This window comes from Carassius gibelio, chromosome A17 (assembly GCF_023724105.1).
Source record: "Carassius gibelio isolate Cgi1373 ecotype wild population from Czech Republic chromosome A17, carGib1.2-hapl.c, whole genome shotgun sequence".
Classification (NCBI taxonomy): Eukaryota; Metazoa; Chordata; class Actinopteri; order Cypriniformes; family Cyprinidae; genus Carassius; species Carassius gibelio.
Genome location: NC_068387.1, coordinates 9,334,942 through 9,356,218, shown reverse-complemented (window position 1 = coordinate 9,356,218; position 21,277 = coordinate 9,334,942). Strand labels below are relative to the sequence as shown.

At 35.2% G+C, this 21,277-nt stretch overlaps 1 protein-coding gene across 2 annotated transcripts; it reads right to left on the bottom strand.

The window, feature by feature from the left end:
* Window positions 1–258: 258 nt before the first annotated feature.
* Window positions 259–20,404, bottom strand: LOC127933441 (uncharacterized). Of its 2 annotated transcripts, XM_052530455.1 has the most exons (10): window positions 19,770–20,404; window positions 17,689–17,719; window positions 14,732–14,818; window positions 11,694–11,814; window positions 6,525–6,555; window positions 6,299–6,407; window positions 4,472–4,632; window positions 4,089–4,209; window positions 3,153–3,179; window positions 259–1,876 (listed from the first exon to the last, which is right to left on the bottom strand). In XM_052530455.1, exons 1-10 carry the CDS (start codon window positions 19,920–19,922, stop codon window positions 1,671–1,673), a joined length of 1,047 nt encoding a protein of 348 aa, XP_052386415.1. In that variant the 5' UTR covers window positions 19,923–20,404; the 3' UTR covers window positions 259–1,670. The 2 variants fall into 2 exon arrangements, with proteins under 2 accessions (XP_052386415.1, XP_052386417.1); XM_052530457.1 differs by lacking the exon at window positions 3,153–3,179 and having other exon boundaries at window positions 19,770–20,401.
* Window positions 20,405–21,277: the final 873 nt, after the last annotated feature.

Genomic DNA, 21,277 nt, shown 5'->3' with positions numbered 1-21,277 from the left:
ACTGTATGTACAGCAAGTGCATTCAAAGTAAAAGCACTGAATAAATGAAATGTTCTCTGACATTAAAAAGCTCATATAATGTGATACATTGGTTCATAAAGAATACAGTGTGCACATTCTGTAGAGCCCAACTGATTTTGGGTCTGATCTTATAATGAGTGAGTCAATGACATAAGAGTGTTCACGAGATATATATATATATATATATATATATATATATATATATATATATATATATATATATATATATATATATATATATATATATATATATATTTAAATATATAAATATAATTAATTTAAAATGTGTCAAGTTCTTAGAAATGTAACATTCGAAATTCATATTTCCAACTTAATCCTGTCTTTATTTTTGTTTTATTTGATTCAGAAAGTCCTTATATTGCTATTTATATCATAAGACAAAACAGTACTTTAGAAATGATTTTCTTTTTTTTTTTTGGTGCAAAACTTTGAGCTAAATATTATACGAGGCAAAGAACACACAACATAGCACTAGCAGGAAATGATAAAGCCATGCCTTTAATCATTCTAGAAGCACATGCGATATGTGTGTGTCTAAGTGTTCTCAGGCACTGAAATGTAACTATTTGTGACAGTGCACATGGCATTATGCATGTGCTCACCGTTACACCTGGCTCTTTTCCATAATTCTTACGAAAGACCAATAAAGGGATTCAGTATCTTGCATGCCTAATTTGACTGATGATACTGACCTACAAATATATCAGTCGGGCTCTACTTGTGGACGGAATTCATTCATTCATTTTCTGTATCGACAGTCCTGCATAATTTCAAGTGCGAAAAGTTTTAATTAATATTGCTGCACAAGTATTCTTTGGAAAAGGATCAAAAGATGCTTTAAAGAAACAGTTCAGCATAAAATAAAATAAAATAAAATTGAGTTTTTTTCTTCATCTGAACAGTTTTGGAGAAATGTAACATTGCATCACTTGCCCAACCGGGGATCCTCCAACAGTGAATGTTTGCCGTAAAACATGAGAGTCCAAACAGATGATAAAAATGCCACATTAATTCACAAGCAAAATGACAAAAAAAAGTTTCTCACAGACACAGAGCTTTTTTGCTTCACAGAACATTAACTGATGGACTGGAGTCATGTGAATTACAATGTATTAATCAACTGTTTGGACTCTCATTCTGACGGCACCCATTTACTACAGAGGATCCACTGGCTGAGCCAAAATCTTGGATGGCCTGAGGAGGTGTCCATTTTTTTGAAAATGTTCATCTAATGTTCAACTACTTCTTCAAAAAAATATCACCCAGGACCACTGCAAGAGGAAAAAGAGCTATATACAGAAATCTAAATATATATGGCTCATTATAATATGGATGTGTCATTAGCTACTGTATGCCACCATAAAGGGCAAAAAAGCACACCATCCCTTAATGGTGTGGAAAAGCACAAGGCCTTCAATCAACCACAAAATAAAAGAGTTGGATGTTGAACATCCTCACAGACTTCGACTGGTGGCCAGTCTGATTAAAACAGTGAAAATTAAAGCAATAAAAAAAAAAAAACAAGAGGACCTTTATCTTTTTTTTTTTTTTCTTACACAGTCCTTCAAAAAACATCCTGACCTTTTATGTTTTTTTTTTTCTGCCCCCTGTGGTCAGCTATGCCATAGTCATTGCATGGTCAGCCAGATCCAGCAGGCCCAAACGATCTTTTTTAACTGAAGCAGGTACACAGCCAGCGCCGTCTGCAGCTCTTCGCAGGCGCGCTGGGGTCTCCGGCGGTCCGTGCAGTACAGTGCCAGACCCAGCGCAGACAGAAGCAGGAACAGGCAGGTGAGCAGGGCCAGGTGCAAATGACTCTGGGGGGTGTCGTAGACTGGAACACAACATCCAGAAAGATTTGAGTTGACATGCTAAACGTGTTGGCTGCGCAACAGTCGAAAACAGAGCCACACGACATGCAGACAAATACATGGCCACAAATAAAAAATGAGATGTTTTAATAATGTGTTTCTTAATCGTATTAATTAATTCATGGCTACGATTTACTATTCGTTCCTTTGTTTTTTAGTTAAATCATGGCCACAGATTAAAAATGAGTTCTCACAACTTATTAATCCGTTGTATAGTATTTGTGATTGTGGCCATGGTGTACTAATTCTTTCCCTCATTTTGATTTATTAAAACAAGGGAATTAATTAGTACAACGTTGCCATGATTTACTAAGGAGACGTTTATACAACACCATTTTCAACTAAAAACAGAAAGCTTCTTGTGTATTTTGGCCAATCATTTACATGAAAACAGTGTTTTTTTTGTACATGTCATGTGTGGGGCTCAATAGTAACTTTAAATGTGCTCTAAGCATTTTCTTTTATGTTTTTATTACTTTTATCATTTCAATAATTTTGCACATTGACAGGCCATCTTATACACTATACAGAGAAAAAGCTAACTGTGAGCATGCTAGTTAGCTGTTAGCTTGTCTTGTGAGAGGCTATTTTGTGAATGTTGCTTTAGATAACACTGATATTAAGTATGAAAATAATCATTTGATGCATAATATATGTATTTTAGACAGCAAAAACAACCTTTATTTGACCAAAATTCCATAATTGTTAGCTGACAATCTAGATTAATGTATTGTTTATATGGTTTTCTAAGAAAGGGACACTGCTTTTTATTCAAATGAATACTGACTAAATATTTTTCATACATTTTGGCTTTAATAAGATGCCGTAAACTCCCAAACTCATAGTTATGGACTTACACAAGTGGGAAGAATGAAATTTCCAATATCACACGAAAGTAGCATTATTAACTGGATAAGTCTAGGGGAACTCCACAAGGGCTAAAACTGCTAACTGCACTTTTAACCAAAATAAATAAATAAATAAATAACATATAATAATAATATAAAGGTCACTCTCTTTTGTTTGTACATGCATCATATACCTCACTAAAATATTTCAAATAAGCAAAATGCAAATAAATTGTAGCTCAATTCATGTAAACTTATAAAACCACAGCAAAGGGCTACTTTATAAAAGCTCAGGCTGTTCTGAGTCCCAGATTTCATGCAAGAAAAGCATGCATCTTTTCATGCATTTTTGAGATCCACCACACCACAACATATTTCTTTATCTACTTACCTCCTAAACATTCATAGTACGGAATGTCTAGAAAGCCAACATAAAAGGTTTAAGTTAGTAAAAATCTTTGTAAAACCCATAACCATTCATTACAACTAAAGGTGCAGGCACATTTACCGCTCCAGAAAATCCAGGCATTTTAATAGAAATCCACACAATCTGGAATTTCGCACGAGGGCAAAATATTTCCCTTGTGCAAATTGGTCACACCTATTCAAATTGGTCGCAATTTGCCACATTGAAAAACAGAATGCTGCTTGGTTCATACATCACTACAACACTGACAACTGACAAAGGACCTGTGCTTGTGAAATTTCACTAATGTGACCACACTTAAATCTTTGGAGACACGGAAGCATTTGGCCTTCATTCATACTGGGTTTTGCCATAAGCTCTTGAGAGAAAGGCATTACATTACATTTATGCTTTTACCAGATGCTTTCTTCCAAAGCGACTCAGGCTAAAAATTATTTTAATTTTTTTTACCAGTATGTCTGTTCTCTGGGATTCGAACCAACGACCTTTTGCACTGCTAACGCAATGCTCTATTACTGAGCCACAAGAACAAGAAAGACAAGCTGTGCATCTTAACAAACTACACTGGTGCCCTGAATTATGATCCTCCTTAATTCCTTAAATTAAATTCCTAGCTTCATTAACATAACAGTGTTGTTGGCACAGACTGCACACTAACTAATTTGCATGTATAATAAATCTAAAAAGTAAATCACTTAGGTTTGTGCGTCCCTTTTTTTCTTTTTTCAAACCGAGTTGATTCATTAACCGCAGACCTCAACGAGAACAATCTTTCACAACCCACTTCAACATGTTCCATTTACTTTACTATTATCAAGTGCCAGCTCTTAATATTTCAGAGAACCACTTTAAATGGAGGTTTTAGGGACTTCGAGAGAAGGTTTGTTTGGACTCCCTCACCATGAACAGTGATCTCCGGCTCTCTGAAGCGAACCCGCCTCTCGCTTTTTCGCTTGCGGGATGAGTCTGGCTCCACATGGGACCTTTTCAGAATAGAGGTGGGCAGTTTTTCATTTATGACCTGAAATCAGAAAAGACAAAACTATTGACTTCCAGAATGTTTGACTGAGGCAATATAAAGACATTTGATTGCGGCAGTAGATTAATATAACGTTACCTCTGATTCCTGAAGACATTTTTACATTAACGCACATTTCACATGACAAAATTGTTTGCAATAAAATGTCAAAAACATCAAAGTTAAACCATTCTTTCATATTAAACCAACATGAATGCAAAGAGTAAATTTCAAAAAAATTCAAAAATACTGGTGTCAGTAATACCTTGGTTTTAGGAGTTTCCTGTTGTATGTATGGCTCTTTTCTGTGTCGCAGCTCAGCGTGTCTGTCCTTATGGCTCTGAGAGATGCTACTCAGAGCGTCGCTGAATGACTCGGTGGCCGAGAACCTTTTGGAAAGAGTCGACACACACTCTCCCAATGATTCTGTAACATAAAAAGAACAGTTTGCATCATGAAAATAGTTTAGAAGAGAATAAATTAGCATTGCAACTGTGACACAGTGGCCCGCAGGTGATATGTTGTGACGAAAGCATTTTCTCTCAGAGTTTGATATTCATGACACAATGCTGCCCAATACAATACATTCATCATCCTTCAGGAAAAAGGCATTAGGGAAGACACAGAACGAGCCGTCCCTCCAGAAAACTAGCTAAACATTCATGCTTACAAAAATGCCCTGGCCTCAAACTGTCAAAGACACAACATGGCTTTTCTTCCCGAGATCTAAAACGCCATCAGCTGCAGACAGAAAGTGCATGCTTGGAATAAAAGTTTACTCATTCAGGCGATTTAGCTCTGCAGTTTTATTGCACAGAAATGTGTACAGTATACTTCCTTGCTTCCTCACTAAGTGGAAGGAGTAAATGGCTCTATATGAGTAACATTCTTAAAAGGGCTTTCACTAGAAGCTGCTTCCAAGCTACTGCTGTGACAATCAGAACACTTTACTAAGAATATGAAAGGCTGTCAGGTTGTACGGGCCTAGAATGTACAGTAAAAAGTGCTTAAATAAGCTTTTTACAGATTTATCATAAAGCAAATTACTGTGGTAACTTGGTCTGGAAATAGCCACTAATGTCATAAGGAAAATAATCAATTACAAATAAATTCAATTCAATTACAGAAATCGAATGTTTAAAAAGGTAATAACCAAAAATTAGCATTTGCTAAAAAAAATTTCGGTCACACTTTATTTTAGGGTCCAATTCTCACTATTAACTAACCATTAACTAAGACTTTTGCCTCAATTAACAACTTATTTGCTGCTTATTAATAGTTTATAAGGTAGTTGTTAAGTTTAGGGTATTTGTTAGGATTATGGATGTCATGCATTATATGTACTTTATAAGCACTAATAAACAGCCAATATGTTAATAATAGACATGCTAATAAGCAACTAGTTATTAGTGTGAATTGGAACCTATACTGAATTGTTACCAAAATGTCCATTCAAAATTTAGATTAGTTTAGGTTTTTCATTGTTTTTCCAATGGATCCTTTGCAGTGAATGGGTTCCGTCAGAATTAGAGTCTAAACAGCTGATAAAAAAAACATCACAATAATCCACAAGTAATCAACATGAATCCAGTCCATCAACTAACGTCTTTTAAAGACAGTATCAAGTTTAAAACGTCTTAATGTGTTTGTTTCTTATTTACAAGCCATTCACTGACAGACTGAAGTTGTGTGGATTACTTGGGATCTCGTTCTGACGGCACCCATTCACTGTAGAGGATCCACTGGTGAGCAAATGATACATTTCTTCAATAATCAGTAATAATAAACTTCAGTAATGATACATTTCTTCAAATCTGTTCAGATGAAAAAAAAAAAAAAAACCTCATCTATATCTAGGATGGCCTGATGATAAGTAAATTTTCAGCATTCTTTTAAGCATTTAGAGAAGAATCCAAAATATTTAATTATGAATTTACAACATTAACTATTCTTGTAGTAAATATGAAGGATTTTGCCAGAAAATATGCTTATGTTACATTTTTATAAGGACAATTAGCCTTCTGTAATTGATTTAATGTTTTCAAAACCCCGTTTTAGCTCCAGTTTGATAAATTTTCCTTGGTTACGTTACTTGTGTATTCTGTCTTGCCGATCTCAGCATAGACAGTGGCCAGCAGCTCCAGGCTCCGGGCTGTGATGGGGTGATCGTTACCAAAAGCCCTCTGGTGGATTTTAGTGGCCTAAATGGGAATCAAATGGAGAAAATACAATTACTTTGACATTTCTTCAGACTTTTCCTCTTTTAAAGCCTTCCGTCATATTGCATATAAACTATAAACTAAACACAGTGTACATACCTTGCCACTGTATTCTAAAGCAAGATGGGGTCTGAAAGCAATGGAGAGTGACACAAACATTAGAAATTATGGTCCAAAACGGATATTTTGAATGTGTTAAATTGCTCTTGACATCAAAATCAAGAACCAATTTTATTTTAAAAAGAGAAAAATCACAACTGTTATTATTTCTAGCTCCTCTATGACATTAGAAAACAGCAGTCAAATGCATTGCATTGTGTGATACAAAATTCCTTTGAGGTTGTTTCATGCATACGCAGTGTGTTTCATCAATCAGCAAATCTATATCATTGATTACACCTTCAGGACTTGGTTGACCTTTTTCTCTTACTGCAGTCGTAAATAGTGAGAGAATAAGAGTTTATTTGCAAAGAAGCTCCAGTATAATATCACATATTTCAATACAATTAACAGAAAAAACATTAATATTGATGTATTCTGTGAGTAACAGCAATGACAGTCTAATGCAATACTGTATATAAGAGGAGATCAAAGCAAAGACCATAATACTTCCTGTACATGAGTATGAGTCTTTACAGTCTATATAAGCATGTTAAGATATAACTATCACCTTGATATCAGGTTTATTTTTTTTGTCACAGCAGGTCAGTATTTATAAAAGGAAGTGTGAATGAGAGAGAGAGAGACTTTCATGCAAACACTTGACATTCACTGGATCTCACACCTGCTATAAAACTGAAAATAACTGTCTTTACATACACATCTTAAACAGTCATATGACATGCTAAAAAGAATGTTATTTTGTGTATTTGGTGTAAAGCAATGTGTTTATGCGGTTTATGGTTAAAAAAAAACACATTCATTTCCACCTAATGTTCATTATTGTTTCTCCTCTATGCCCTGCCTTTCTGAAACGCATTGATTTTTACAAAGCTCATCGTTCTGAAAAGCGAGGTGTGCTCTGATTGGCCAGCTATGTAGTGTGCTGTGATTGGCTGAATACCTCAAGCATGTGTAGAAAAATTTTATGCCCCTTACCATTCTTTCTTTCTTTCTTAAGCACAGTTAATTGATTTGAGAGTATTTCCAATAAAACACATGATAAAAATCCTGTCACCTTCAAACTTAAATAAAAATCAAATTTTGTGTAAAAAAATATATATCTTAATCATAATGGAAATGGAAGGGCAGGATGCATATGTTGCATTGTGGGATACAGTATACAGCATGATCTTGTACATACTTCAAAACTTACTTAATGTTGCATACTATACCCTTTTTGTGTATCGTTTTGAACATGCCCTTGTAGTGTAATGAAGAAAAAAACAATTTACTTATTGTATTTTCCGGACTATAAGTCGCACTTTTTTTCATAGTTTGGCTGGTCCTGCGACTTATAGTCAGGTGCAACTTATTTATCAAAATTAATTTGACATGAACCAAGAGAAATGAACTAAGAGACATGAACCAAGAGAAAACGCCCTCTCGTGGCTGGAGACGGTAATGTTTTCTCCTGGTTCTTGGTTCTAAATAAATGCGACTTATAGTCCAGTGCGACTTATAAATGTTTTTTTTCCTCACCACGACGTATTTCGGTCTGATGCGACTTATACTCAGGTGCGACTTATAGTCCGAAAAATACGGTATTTATTATGCCACTTAAAATAGAGTATAAAGAGAGCATACTTTTTTTTTTTTTTTTTTTTTATAAAGTTAAAAAAATTACTCTGTAATGTCTAAATCTTTTTCTAAACTTACTGCACAAAAATCATGTTTTACTAATCTTTTCTTGTACACTTTTTTTTGTGTTGACATATTAAAACACACCTACTTGATTTTTTTATTCCATTTTAACATCTATAATTTAATTTTATATTATATGCAAAATATTTTATGTACTAAATTTCAACTTCACCATTGCAAACGTATAATAACAAATATATTTAAATGCATGACATACAAGTTTCAATATAAATTACATTAAAGTATAGTTTACCAAAAATGCTTGTCAACAAATTCTGCAGTACACTTTAACCATTTTTTTAATATAACCAATTATAAATCCTTTTCAACAAGGTTTTGCATCCAGAAGATTCACATACAGTATACATGAACGCATACTGCATAAATAGCATAAGGGGTGAATAAGCCCCTCCTCCTGTAAGTCATCACATGGTAAACACATGACTCATAGTGTTCAGTACATATGAACAGAAGCCCTAGGCTATGTATAAAACAAACACAGACAGATTTAAATAACAAAGACATGCATGATGAACAAGCCGGGAACAGTTTTGCATCCTTTCTATAAATCCTCTGTGACTCAGAGTCTATACCATATCTTATCCATATAGATTCTGTTCTGCTAACTCTACTTTTTACCACAACTACAAATAGTATAGGGAAGCTGTTGTAAAAAAAAAAAAAAAAAATCAAAAGCAGGTCAGAGCATATAGGCATAAAGCTCTATTTGAGCCCATTGACCTGCATCTTTGCTTTGAGCGCAGATACAGAAAGCCACAGCACAGTCCGGCTCGCCGAAGCATGCGGATGCATTACAGCACCCGTCACAACAAATCCGGGCACACGTTCACTGTGATTCCTACCGGAGCTAGTGGAAATGTGCCAGAGATATGGCACGCTCTTCTTTTTGGCTGGAACTCCTGGCATGTGTGTGAAGAACGGTGCTATTTGGATGGGCGACAGTTCGTCCTCAGGGTGTACATTGAGAAATCTCCTAGGGATTTCGGATGGAAGTTTTTCCTCATGTGATCATTTAGCACCACATGGTCCTTACTGCAGCACTATTGTTTGATAAAATGACTTGTACTGTACTTTAATCAGTTATTAATTTTGTTTTGGATATAGGTCAGGAATTAAATATTGATTCCTTTTCATATTCTTAAAGTTCTGCATGTCATGTTTTTATACTCTTCGATACTTCTATCTTGAATGTACAGCATGTTTTTTTTAAAGCCAATACATATGTCAGCATGGTTATTATGGTCCTATGTTAATTAATAATGACTAGGTGTTGGTTTGCACTGTTTTAGATTGTCCTCAGGGGACATCTGATCGGACACAACATGGCAAAGCTCTCAGCTACAAGAGCCCTTCCTGCCCTGACACTGAAAGATTCAAGAGGCTGAACACTTCCTCTTCACTCCGTAGGGCTCGAGCTACAGTTTGTGTCAGAACTATCAGACCTTTAAAAGTAAATGTTTTGGTTACCTTAAAATTAAATACAACCACATTTTGGGTTATTGGGAAAAAAATTTAAATAAATAAATAAATAAATGGACATTAAATATTGATTTAAGAGTCAATGATATTAGTGTTCACTGTTCACGATAAATAAAAATAAGTATACAATTCTAGTTTGTTTTCAAAGGCCTTAGAAATGTACTTTTTCAATCTTGAAAAAAAAAAAAAAAAAAAAAAAAAAAACGTTATGCCATTTTAATGTTAATAAATGTCTAAAAATAAATGTCTTAAAGTTAATAATGTCTAAAATGTCATGTGGTGTAACCACCAAGTAAAAAGAAGTAACATATTTTGATATTGCAAGTTGATACACCTCTTAATATTAATTAAATATTTGGGTAGTCAAACCACATGACATTTTATCACCTGAACTAACCTGGTCTTGTCTTAAAATTGTAATACTTCATATTTTAATAATATCTTTAGAGACTTACTGACCTTTGATATAAGTAATGAGGGTTAATAGTCTTCATATCTTTGGTATCATTTCCTATTGCATGAATGTTTTCATGTATCTATGTATTTATTTACCAATACCAATGACTTTTTGGTTGCCCCATACTACATTTTTCTTTCATTCTTTTTAATCATTCTAAGAAAAAAAATATTCTATTATGCCAAAATACTTCATAAGGTTTTCTGATCAAGAATTTAATTCTATAAATCATTTATTTCATATTAAATCATATATTTTTTTTTTCATTATGATATCAGAAGAGTTGATCAGAACTGTTTTTCAGGACACATTTAGCTCTATGCTTCCCAAAATATCAATAAGATTTCTTACTAACAAAGTCATGCGGTCCAACTAACACTCATAAAATGACCTTTGACTCTTGAGATGATACGGTTTCAATAATTGGAGACATAATGAGATTGTATGATCTACAGATCTTGAATATCTGCCCTGCTCAGGTTTCAACAGTTACTTGACCCAAAGAGTTTAAGGGATTACAAACAAATGGTGTGGACACCCCTATACAGTTGATTGTCCTGTGAAACACCATCTAATTGGGGAAGCAATAAAACAGTCTCGTTCTCATTTAATTTTAATGTTATCCTCTCTCCTGTGCCACCAGCAAGCCGTCTCCTTTAATGAGACAATCAGGTTAAATGCTTAAAGTCCCCAACCAGCGCCAACTGTGGGTCATAAATGTCCTCAAATGTATAGTGACCTTACAAAAGAGCGCCTCATCATGTTAAGCCCCCGGAGGAAAGCAGACACCTCACTCAAAGTGTCCCAGTAACATTTGAAACCTTGAGAGTCACATAACACAAGTCACCTTTCTCTCTCTCTCTCTCTCTGTCTCTCTCTCATTTTTTTAAGTAAAATCAGGCAGCATGTGCTTATAACTGAGATAATGGAATGTTATTTGAATGTTATGTTGTCAAACTGTATATACTTATACATAATGTAAATAAAATAAAGTAAAATATACACACCCAGACAACAAAACATTCAAATAATTCAATATATAATAATCCATATTTCAAATAAGTTATATTACATTTAAAATGTATTATAGCTACATTATTTATATTATAATTTTTGCATTAAAAAAGTATTTTAAAGAACAAATCAGTTAGAAATTATGCTTATAAATAAACTATTTAAAACATTTCACAATAATAAAATTGGTTATGGTAAATGTTATCATATGAAACAATTCACTCTCCAAATTTTTTTTCGTATTTGTTTATATTTAATGAAAAGTAACTACAGCAGTAGTCACATTTTTCACGAATGAGACTAAGTGTGTAATTCTGTGCCAAATTGTGTAGGACAAGTTGAATGCATCTCCCTTAATTTTGTATCTAGACTTTTAGCGCCCATTAAATGCCCTCTATCATGGAAATTACTCTTACTTACTATATCTGGCATGCCGGTTTTGTCAAAATCAGTCTGCATGCTGGATATATGCAGTATCATTTTCAGTCTCCTACCTTTTGCTCATGATGCAGAGCTGAGCCAGTCTCTCAAGATCCTGGGCTTGTGAAGTCTGTTCTGATAACTCCTCTTGAGACAGACATCCCGGCGTTCCCAGTATTCCGTCTTCCTGAGACCCTGATTCACACAAAGTCTGTCAGAAACCTCACAGCACTCACAGAGACTCACATGTACAGAGACAACAAGACTGTGACAGGAGTGAAAAAGACAGAGAGGGAGGGAGGGTGTGAGAGGAGAGATGCCACCACACCCACAGATTCAAATGCTCTTACAAGGAAATGAGACGTATGAAAAACAGAAGACTAAGAAGACCAGCTGGAACAACCAGCTCGGATCATTCAAAGAAGACAATACAACTGTCTGCCTGGCTTCCAATGAAGACCTGTTTCTGAAATCCAGCTTAATAAAGAGAAATTCCTTTCTCGTTTTCTTTTTCCCAAACTTTCACAACATTTTTTCCACAAAACATGACTTTTTTTTTATTTATTTTTTTTTATATACTGAGCACTCTTAAAATGTTAAAATTCTTTAAAGTTACAAAACTAAATGCAAACTCCGAATCTTCTGAAGGCAAACTATCATTTTGTGTGAGGAAGAGGCTGAATTTGAAGGCGCTGTCACGGAAATCGCGACATCCGCTAGTTCTCCCTGGCACATTCATGAGTGCCAGAAATAGTGATGTCTCGGGCGGAAATGAATGGTTCTTCTGTCTGAGTCATATCTTCAGAGTAAGAGTCAAAAAAAGAAAAAAAAAAGAAAAGAAAAAGTCACAGGTTTGGAATGACACGAAGGCAAGTAAATCATTATTTTTGGGGGGTGTACTAACATATTATTAATGAAATTAAATGCATTTTAACGTGTAATAAAATCAGCAAGAAACCTTTCTGTGCAAATGCATATAAGTATCCAACTCCTGACATGCAAACTAGTATCAGTTTTGCACAATATGCAGAACAATGCCAGAAAGAGACCTTTATGAAACTCTCCGTCTTTTCTTTACTCTTTAGACTTTCATTGTAATGTCCAACATTTGACTGTAATTTTAACTGGAATCTGGAATAATCGTTATCAATCCCATGAACTGGAAGAGAGCAATATTCTGAATCCAATTAACATCTCAGAACTGCACAGTAAAATAATGCTGAAGTAAACTTAATTTTTAAGTTTACAATAAGGAATGCGTATGCTGAGCATGATACAAATTCTGTCTTTAACACAGTATTTGTGCACTGTGCTGATGATGAAAGTTGAGTCGCATTCACTATACGCATACCCTAGCGTATGCATTAGAACAGAATTACACTTTTGACACCACTTCATACTGCAAAAGTTGACAGACATGAGCTTATGCATGTTTACATAGAAGCTAGTGCATGCTTACGTAGAAAAACAATAGTGCACAAACATGTGTCTGTGTGAACGGCCCCTAAGAACCACACTTATGTATTCGAACCCAACTTTATTAAAAAGGATCTACACATCACATCTGTTGAATGCAGCAGACACCATATCACTATATATACAAAGACATTCTCTGTTTATCCCGTGTATCCCGAGGGCATGATGGGAACTGAAGGAGGTTTGGGCCAGAGGGAGGAAATCACGCATCATTCGCCCAAACCGCTGAATCAGGCAGCGGTTCCAGGACACTCAACAGCTCTTTAATGAGGTAATGTATAGGCTGGTCATATATCTCCCTAGCCTCCTGTATCTCTGCCCATGCTAGAGATATATGCTGTCTCATCAGCCTGCAGACAGCTGGAGGAATGGCAGATGTGCACCATGGGAGGAGATCGATGGGTCTCCTTCATCTCAAGGCAAATAAAGATGGACCTCTGTTAAATATATTACTGCTCTCCCACGGGACCTTGGGGACAGTTTTGTTGCTATTTATTTGCTGCAAACTTGTGGTTAATCTGTGGCACATTTGTGCCAAGGAACTAAGGTTTGGAATGGACAGAGACGCTGATTTAATTAATTTTATCAAAAGTATGCTGGATACATTGCTATGCCAGTTAAGTGACTAGGTCTCATCACTAATAATTGTGTGTAGTATTTAGTATTTGTATGCATAGGGGAACTTGCATACACATGCTAATAAAAAATCTTGCATTATTAAACACACATGCGCAAGTACATACATTTGTTCTTAGCCTTGTTCTAATGATAATGAATTTGGAGCATTACAGATGAGCCTGATGAAAGTATAATTTATGCTATAATTCATATCATTTCTACTATAATTTATATGAAGCATGCCCAAACCATCTCAATATCAGGGCTTTCTTGCAAAACATTTTTGTCACTTTCATTACATGTAGCAAACTACCAAATTGTTGTCCTCAAAACCATTTCAAACACAAAATACAGAGCTCTCATTAGCCAACTGTACAAACATGTATCTGATAATGATGCTTTCCTTATGCTTTCACTGTATATGATGACATTTATTTGCTATTTATTATTATTTTAAAGCAATTTTATACAATTTGCATTGCCCTTTGAACTGAACGTTTACATTCCCTTCTAACTGGAATATTGCTTAAAATGGCAGATTACCCTATAAAGACCTAAAATCCTATAAAGAAGGGTTCGAGTGGAACGTACCTACTATCTTTATGAGTAAGCCATCGAATCATTCACTGAACCGATTTGTTGATAAACACAGACTCTTTCTGCAATGAAAGACCAGCACTGTCTACTTGGTTGACTTCGCTTTGGATTAGTTTGGAACTTGACAGAGGAAAATTACACAAAGTAACTCGCAATATTATTGTGTCTGTAATGTAAGTTACTCTCTATTAACTTCTTGTTTGTTGAACAACTCTATAAAGTAGATGTATAAAACACACTCTGAATCAAGCTGCTGTTCAGAATGTCTTGTTTGTGTGTGGTATTGCCTAAATACATTATTGAGCACAGCTATGATGAAAATGTCTAATATATTATGATACATGCTGAACAAAGAGTCACTTGTCCACTCAACAGTGCCATAAAAGAAGCATTGAAGTAAATCCATAAAAAGTGGACCTGCCTGTGCTGGCCTGCAGCGAGGTGAGCTCGATCAATGCCACTTCGTAGAACATCTTCTCCGCCTGAATGAACTGCAGAGCTTTCCCATCTGATTTTATACGGGTGAAGGATTAGACATGCTTGTCATCAGGAATAATCTCTTGTTATGATCGCACACGTCACACAGTTACTCAAGCTCAGTGAAATCCTGATTCGTTCAGATGCTAGCCTCACAACACTGGTGTACACTGAACCATTAATGTATCACCTTAAAAAAAACAGTCAAACAAAAAAAATCACTATTCTAGCTCAAGGCCTGTGTGATATTTTGATTGGCTGATGCTTGTGTCACTTTCTCTTCTTAGCTTTATAGAAAGACACGAAGCTTGTGGCCGTTCTATAAATAGTTACTAAAGAGTTCGTTCAGTGTTTTCAAAGGCATGCCATTACAATCTCAGTGTAAGAAGAAAATGTTTGCTCTTAACAAGTGTCATTACGCAAACCTGACCAGCAAGGAAAGAGTTCTTAAAATAGCCGTGAATGACCTAGATAATGGCAGGATTTGTTATTTGTACGTGCGGGAACTTGCTGGTGTTTCTATTTTGGTCTCATAAAGCACAGCTGGACCTCTTGTTAGAATGTGAAAAGTGACAAATATGCTTTAGCTACTAAATTTATTGAACAAATTAATAAACAAAAAAGTATGGTTATATATCCTACCATTTGGTATAGAGTCAGATGTATTTATTTTATTATTTATTTTTGAAAGAAATGCATACTTTTATTTAGAAAGGATGCATTTAATGTATTAAAAGCAACAGTAAAGACATTTAAATTTAGTCATTTACAGTAGCAGACGCTTTTATCCAAAGTGACTTAAAATAAGGACAATAAAAGCAATCAAGAAAAAAAAGAGCAATATCTAAGATATTAATATATAAGCAATTATATATATATATATATATATATATATATATATATATATATATATAATAAATAAAAAGAAAACAAGTCGAATGAATAGAAAAAGAATAGAGAATGCTAGTATTAGAGGGTTTTTTTCAGTTGCTAGGGTTTTCAGAGTTGTTTTTAGTGATTTCCTGTATGGTTTCTAAGGTATTCTGTGTGATTGTTTAGTCTCTAATCATGGCTCTGTGAGTTTTCACCCATTTTAAAAAGCGTAAATCACTTCGAAAAGTAGAAGCACACTGGTATCACTTATGCCAGTGCCACAATCTTAGCACGATGAATAGCATACCTAACTTTACTACAATATGAAAAACACTGATATTTTTATTTTATCTCTTTCATGTGTTTTACAGTATGTTATATAGAGTGTGATTGCGATGTTTGATCTGCTGTGCATCTCACTGTAAACAATGCTAAGTAACAGAATGATGCCCTTATTAATTTGATCTTTTCCACGAATGAGCAGCATATTCCCAGGTGTCCCAAGTACATTTTTAGAACCCAGCTGGCTGAGGAACATCTGAATTTGCTGGCTAACAGCATGAGGATCAGTTTGAAAGTGATAAATCTATTTGTGGTTCATGTGAATGCTAACCCCTGAATTAGCTGTGGAGGACAGACCAGGAACTAATGTATTCTGCATTGATTTTGTAATCATGTATGCTATTCAGTTAGCATTGCCTTTCGCTCCATCTGATTAAAAGCCTGTGTCCTAACACTTCATTTTGTAGAAATACTGCTTAATACACAGTTTGTATTCAGTCAGCACCAGAGGCTATTATACATGTTTATTATTATATATATATATATATATATATATATATATATATATATATATATATATATATATATATATATATATATATATATATATAGTAAGAATTGTATATGTAGATTCAAGTGAGTTTTATATATGAAATGTAATATTATATATTAAATTATACATTAAACCCTCTCTGGGCTTTTTTGTTTTTTTTAACCAGCTGGTCCCAAGGTGATTTTTATTTAATATATGAAGTCAGTTCACTTAAATATTTAATTATCTAACAATGACTCGCATTTAATTTTGGCTGACATATATATATATATATATAATTCTCTGTGTACAGTACAGTATGACTCAAAAGAGGTGAATACTAGGTGTGAGAACTCTAAGTTTATATCTGTCAATTATATAACTTCAAATCTCAGATATGCAGAACAGCAATTTTAAAGAGCAGCAGCTAAAAATAAGTTGTGAATGCTAGGAATACAGAGTGCTCTGACATTTTTCTTAATGCACTGCAATGCCAAAGCAGATATGTGCATTAATAATCACTAAACCAGCTCTGGTGCTTTAGAGGAAATATGGATGCAGCACTTTATCAACAGAGAAATATAGCTGTCCTTCTGCTTGGCATGTATATTTCTCAGCATGACTATGGAAGAAATTTCTACATTTGTATTTCTTGTTGATCTTGCCGACTCAGAAGTGTCAATCACAGCATGATCAGAATTAAAAAAAAAAAATCACAGCATGATCAGAACCAAAAAAAATATATATTTTATTTTTTTATTTTTTTAAATAAAGCTGAATTTTTAAGTAGCAATCACTCCATCATAACCACAATCCATATTTTGCAGTATTTACAGTGTATGTCTTGAACCCATTTAAACTCTATGCTTTAGTAATTGAGAGGCCATGGGTTTAAGAGGGAATGTATGTCACGTAACACTAGCCTGCTGTTAATGACAGTCCATAGATGAATAATGACAGTGGCGCTCGTGCTGGCTCTATGCAGGTTAATTAGCTGTGATGCTCTTTCAGATGACATATGATAAGTGCCCACGAATCCTCTTAGGAAAAAAGACCACACTCAAGAACTCCAGCTGGAAAAGCACTGCGATAAGACAATATGTAATGTCAAACTGAAGTTTCACTACATGCATATTTGTGCAGATTAAAAGGATTTATTATTTTGTTCATTACACAATTTGGAGTGAAAGCTGATGCTTTATTGAAAAGGATACAATTCTTGTCGTCAATGTAGAGTTCAGCAATCTGTACGGAGGAAAACAAGAGAGAATGTTGTCTAAAAAAATGCAAACCTCAAGTGCTTCACTAAATAAAAGACAATCTCATACAAATGTCATGGAGATAATGATTAATCACAAAAAAAGGTAAATAAATTAAAGTAAAAAGAAAATGATACAAATTAAAAAAGAAATAAATACCTAAATGGAACTCAGGTGTTTCACAAAGATAAAACCTCATAAAAACATGTTCAGGAAATTTTACCCCCATAAAATAATAATAATAATAATAATTCTTAAAAGACCATTATAATGGAAGATTTTTCACATCTTGACAGTATCTCTCTCTCTCTCTCTCTCTCTCTCTCTCTCTCTATATATATATATATATATATATATATATGCATTTTTTTGCATTACAATAATGCATGTTTAAGCACTTAAGCACAAAAATTTAGAAATGTAGAATGTGCTTGCTTAACATGAAAATTATTGAACAAAAAAAAAAAAAAAAATTCCTGAAATTAAAATAATTGAAAAATGTATTTTCTTTAAGCACAACATAGTTTTATTTTTCATTCTTTATTTGGGCTGAAATATGACCTACAGTAAATATGTTTTTAACTGTGGTTGCTCACGCAGATTCTCTCGAAAAGTAACATTCTGTTTCTTATAACTTTCTCAGATAATGCTAGTGATAAATATTAGCAAATTCTGATTATGTTCTTTTATTTTATTTTGTAAGGTCAGGAGCAACTCTGTCTGGCCAATGTCATACCACACATTCCAGTACTCTTGTGTAAGAGCCACTGTTTATATTCTGGACACTGCCTGGGACCCTTGTGAATTTCTGAGAGTTTAAAGGGGTCATATGATGCGATTCAAATTTTTCCTTTCTCTTTGGAGTGTTACAAGCTCTTGGTGCATAAACAAGATCTGTAAAGTTTCAAAGACTAAAGTTCCTTCATCGAATCCAGCGATCGCGCCATTCTCAAGCCCACCGGTCGCCACTCACTCAAGTCCATTCCTCAGTTTGCTAGGGCAGTATGGTACTTCTGACTCACAGCCTGCAAGTACGTTTTTTATATTTAAAAAAATTGTCATTGATGATTCAAACACAAGTTTTGAGCGGCATAGAATAACGCTTGTCGTTTGTCATTTCTCCAGACATGGTTTTATGTTTACGCAGTGTGATATGCAACACAACGCATAAAAAGACGATATAACTCATTATAATCAGTAATTATGTCCCCACTGGATGCAACAAATGCCCCGTTTATAATGGGTTTTTGTTGTTTTTGTTTTTTCACTCCGGTTCAGGGGCGCAACATTTCCTGCCACATGCTCGGGTTATTCAGCCAATCACAAGGCACTGGATAGCTGGCCAATCAGCGCACACCTCGCTTTTCAGAATGATTAGCTTTGTCAAAATCAAAGCATTTCAGAAAGGTGGGGCATAGAGGAACAACAATAATATACATTATATGGAAAATAATGTGTGTGTGTTTTTTTTTTTTTTTTTTTTTACCTTAAACTGCATAAACACATTGCATTACACCAAACAAACAACATACTAATATTCTTTTTAGCAACGCTATCTGACCCCTTTAACAGGGTAACCCAGGACGAGTAAGCAGGGCTGAGGGTTTTATCTGATGGACTGTCACCGAATCGAGTCCATGATTAGACAAAAGTAGTGCACACATAAGAAAAAGAAACATCAGCGGACATAGGATAAACTGCACTGGTTATTCATGTAAACACATGATGGAAACCAAATGGTTATTGCAACACAGCTATAAACAAGCTTGCATAAGAATATCTCAAGCACGTATCATGCTGTGCACAGGAAACCAAATGTGAACGAACACTCTTTGCAAAGGTTGGTGTGCCATCAAATCATTAATCCACATGCGCAACCAAGAGAATGAGTTTTGCATGCAACGAAATGCATTACTTGTACATGCTGTCATTTAATCTACCTATTCAATTTGCATGTAAATGACCCTATCTTAAATGTAAAGCCAATTTGAATAGGTTGGATCCCATAATGCAGCGCTCGATCCTGCAGGGCTCACCTGATGCAGGCAGTTGGGAAGCGAGTGGAAGCTCTGCACGTGCGTGAGTCCCAGCAGGCAGCTCAAAAAGCAGTGCAGAGCAGCTTGGGAGTCTCCCTCCTGCTGGAGCTGCCTGCCCAGTTCAAACAAACCCTCACGGCTCCCGTTCAGCATCCCGTGCTTGGGATGGCCCGCCAGAGAGACCTGCCGCGCGCGTTCACGTGCCAGACAGCAGCTGCTGCACTTACTTCTCCCATCTGAGCTGCGGCACGAGCATGAAGAACCAGTCCGGAGGGATACACACAGTTGTTGGGCAGAGATATCGGTCGCTGCGACCTCAAAACAGGAACAGAATACGGCTTCTACTCTCCCTCCTCTTACGATCCGTAAGAGTCAAGAGCAGCAGGAGGGTGCGTGGGAGGGATTGTGGAGACGGGACCGCGCATCGCAAAGAGCAGAGGAGGCGGTCAGGACTCAGGACTTGAGAGGATTTGGATTTGTCGGTTGAGTGACGTTTCCCGCAGCCAATTGTTGTACAGCAGTACAGATGGTGGACTTTTTTTCCAGGTTTTCAAGGAAATTCAATTAGTCACTTCACACTGCAAGTGGTGACACTAAAGAGGACGTATTTGCAGATGTTATTTTGGGAGATTAAAGGGATAGTGCAGCAAAAAAAAAAATAAAAACAAAATGAAAAAAAACCTTTATAAGTTAAAGTCCGATCATTGTTTATTCAGTGATGTCATCGTCCAACTTCAACTTCAGTTCTCTTCAGATAGTGTCAGTTTATTTCCATGAAATTGTATCCCCAACTTAGCAAGCCAAAGTTGTTCTCCTCTGGCCAGTAGAACAGTAAAAAAGATTTTAAGCTGAAACCGTGGTCCTTGGTGATTCATTAAATGCATATCAGCAGCTACCAGGACTTAAAGAGTAAAAAAAAAAACTCAACTCATAAAATGAATACAGTGGCTCCTGATGATGGTCTGTGCAATGGGTCTGTGCAAGAAGCTGATCATTATGAAGTCCTACCCCATCATTACCTGTAATCTGCAGCCTCAGTTGTTTCAGTTAACTGGTTCATTAACTGATTTAGAATTCATTTACATAATCACACAATAATATTAATACAATTTATTTTCTACAGTGCCTTTAAAAAGTAGCATCTGAAAAGTGCTTTACAAGAATTAGATTAATACAATTATACAAAAAAAAAAAAAAAAAAAACCTTTAAGGGAAGATTTACAAAGAGTAAAGGACTCAGCTTGCCCCTTGCACCCCCCGGCTTTTTTTATGCCACCTGATTTTTTAAAATCCTTAAAGTGTCTCAATTCATAATCTGCCAGATGCCAAGCTGAAATAATGTCCCAAAGGGTTCTTTTTTAACCCTTTGCTGCACCCAACCGGAACCCGAAAAATCTAAAAGTGAAATAGAAAGTGGCATAACATTAGAAGTAAACAACATACAGAGACAATTGAACACATTTTCCCATACAATTCTGACCCCAGGAATTTAATGGAATGGTTATTTT

Bases quoted from the DNA above. Each gene is read 5' to 3' on its own strand.
- LOC127933441 (XM_052530455.1), bottom strand. From the start codon at position 19,922: ATGCTGAACGGGAGCCGTGAGGGTTTGTTTGAACTGGGCAGGCAGCTC. The intron at 14,819-17,688 runs GTATCCTTTTCA...GTATAAAATCAG, and splicing joins CTACATTGACGACAAGAATT to ATGGGAAAGCTCTGCAGTTC. The intron at 6,556-11,693 runs GTAGGAGACTGA...CATTGCTTTCAG, and splicing joins CTCTGCATCATGAGCAAAAG to ACCCCATCTTGCTTTAGAAT.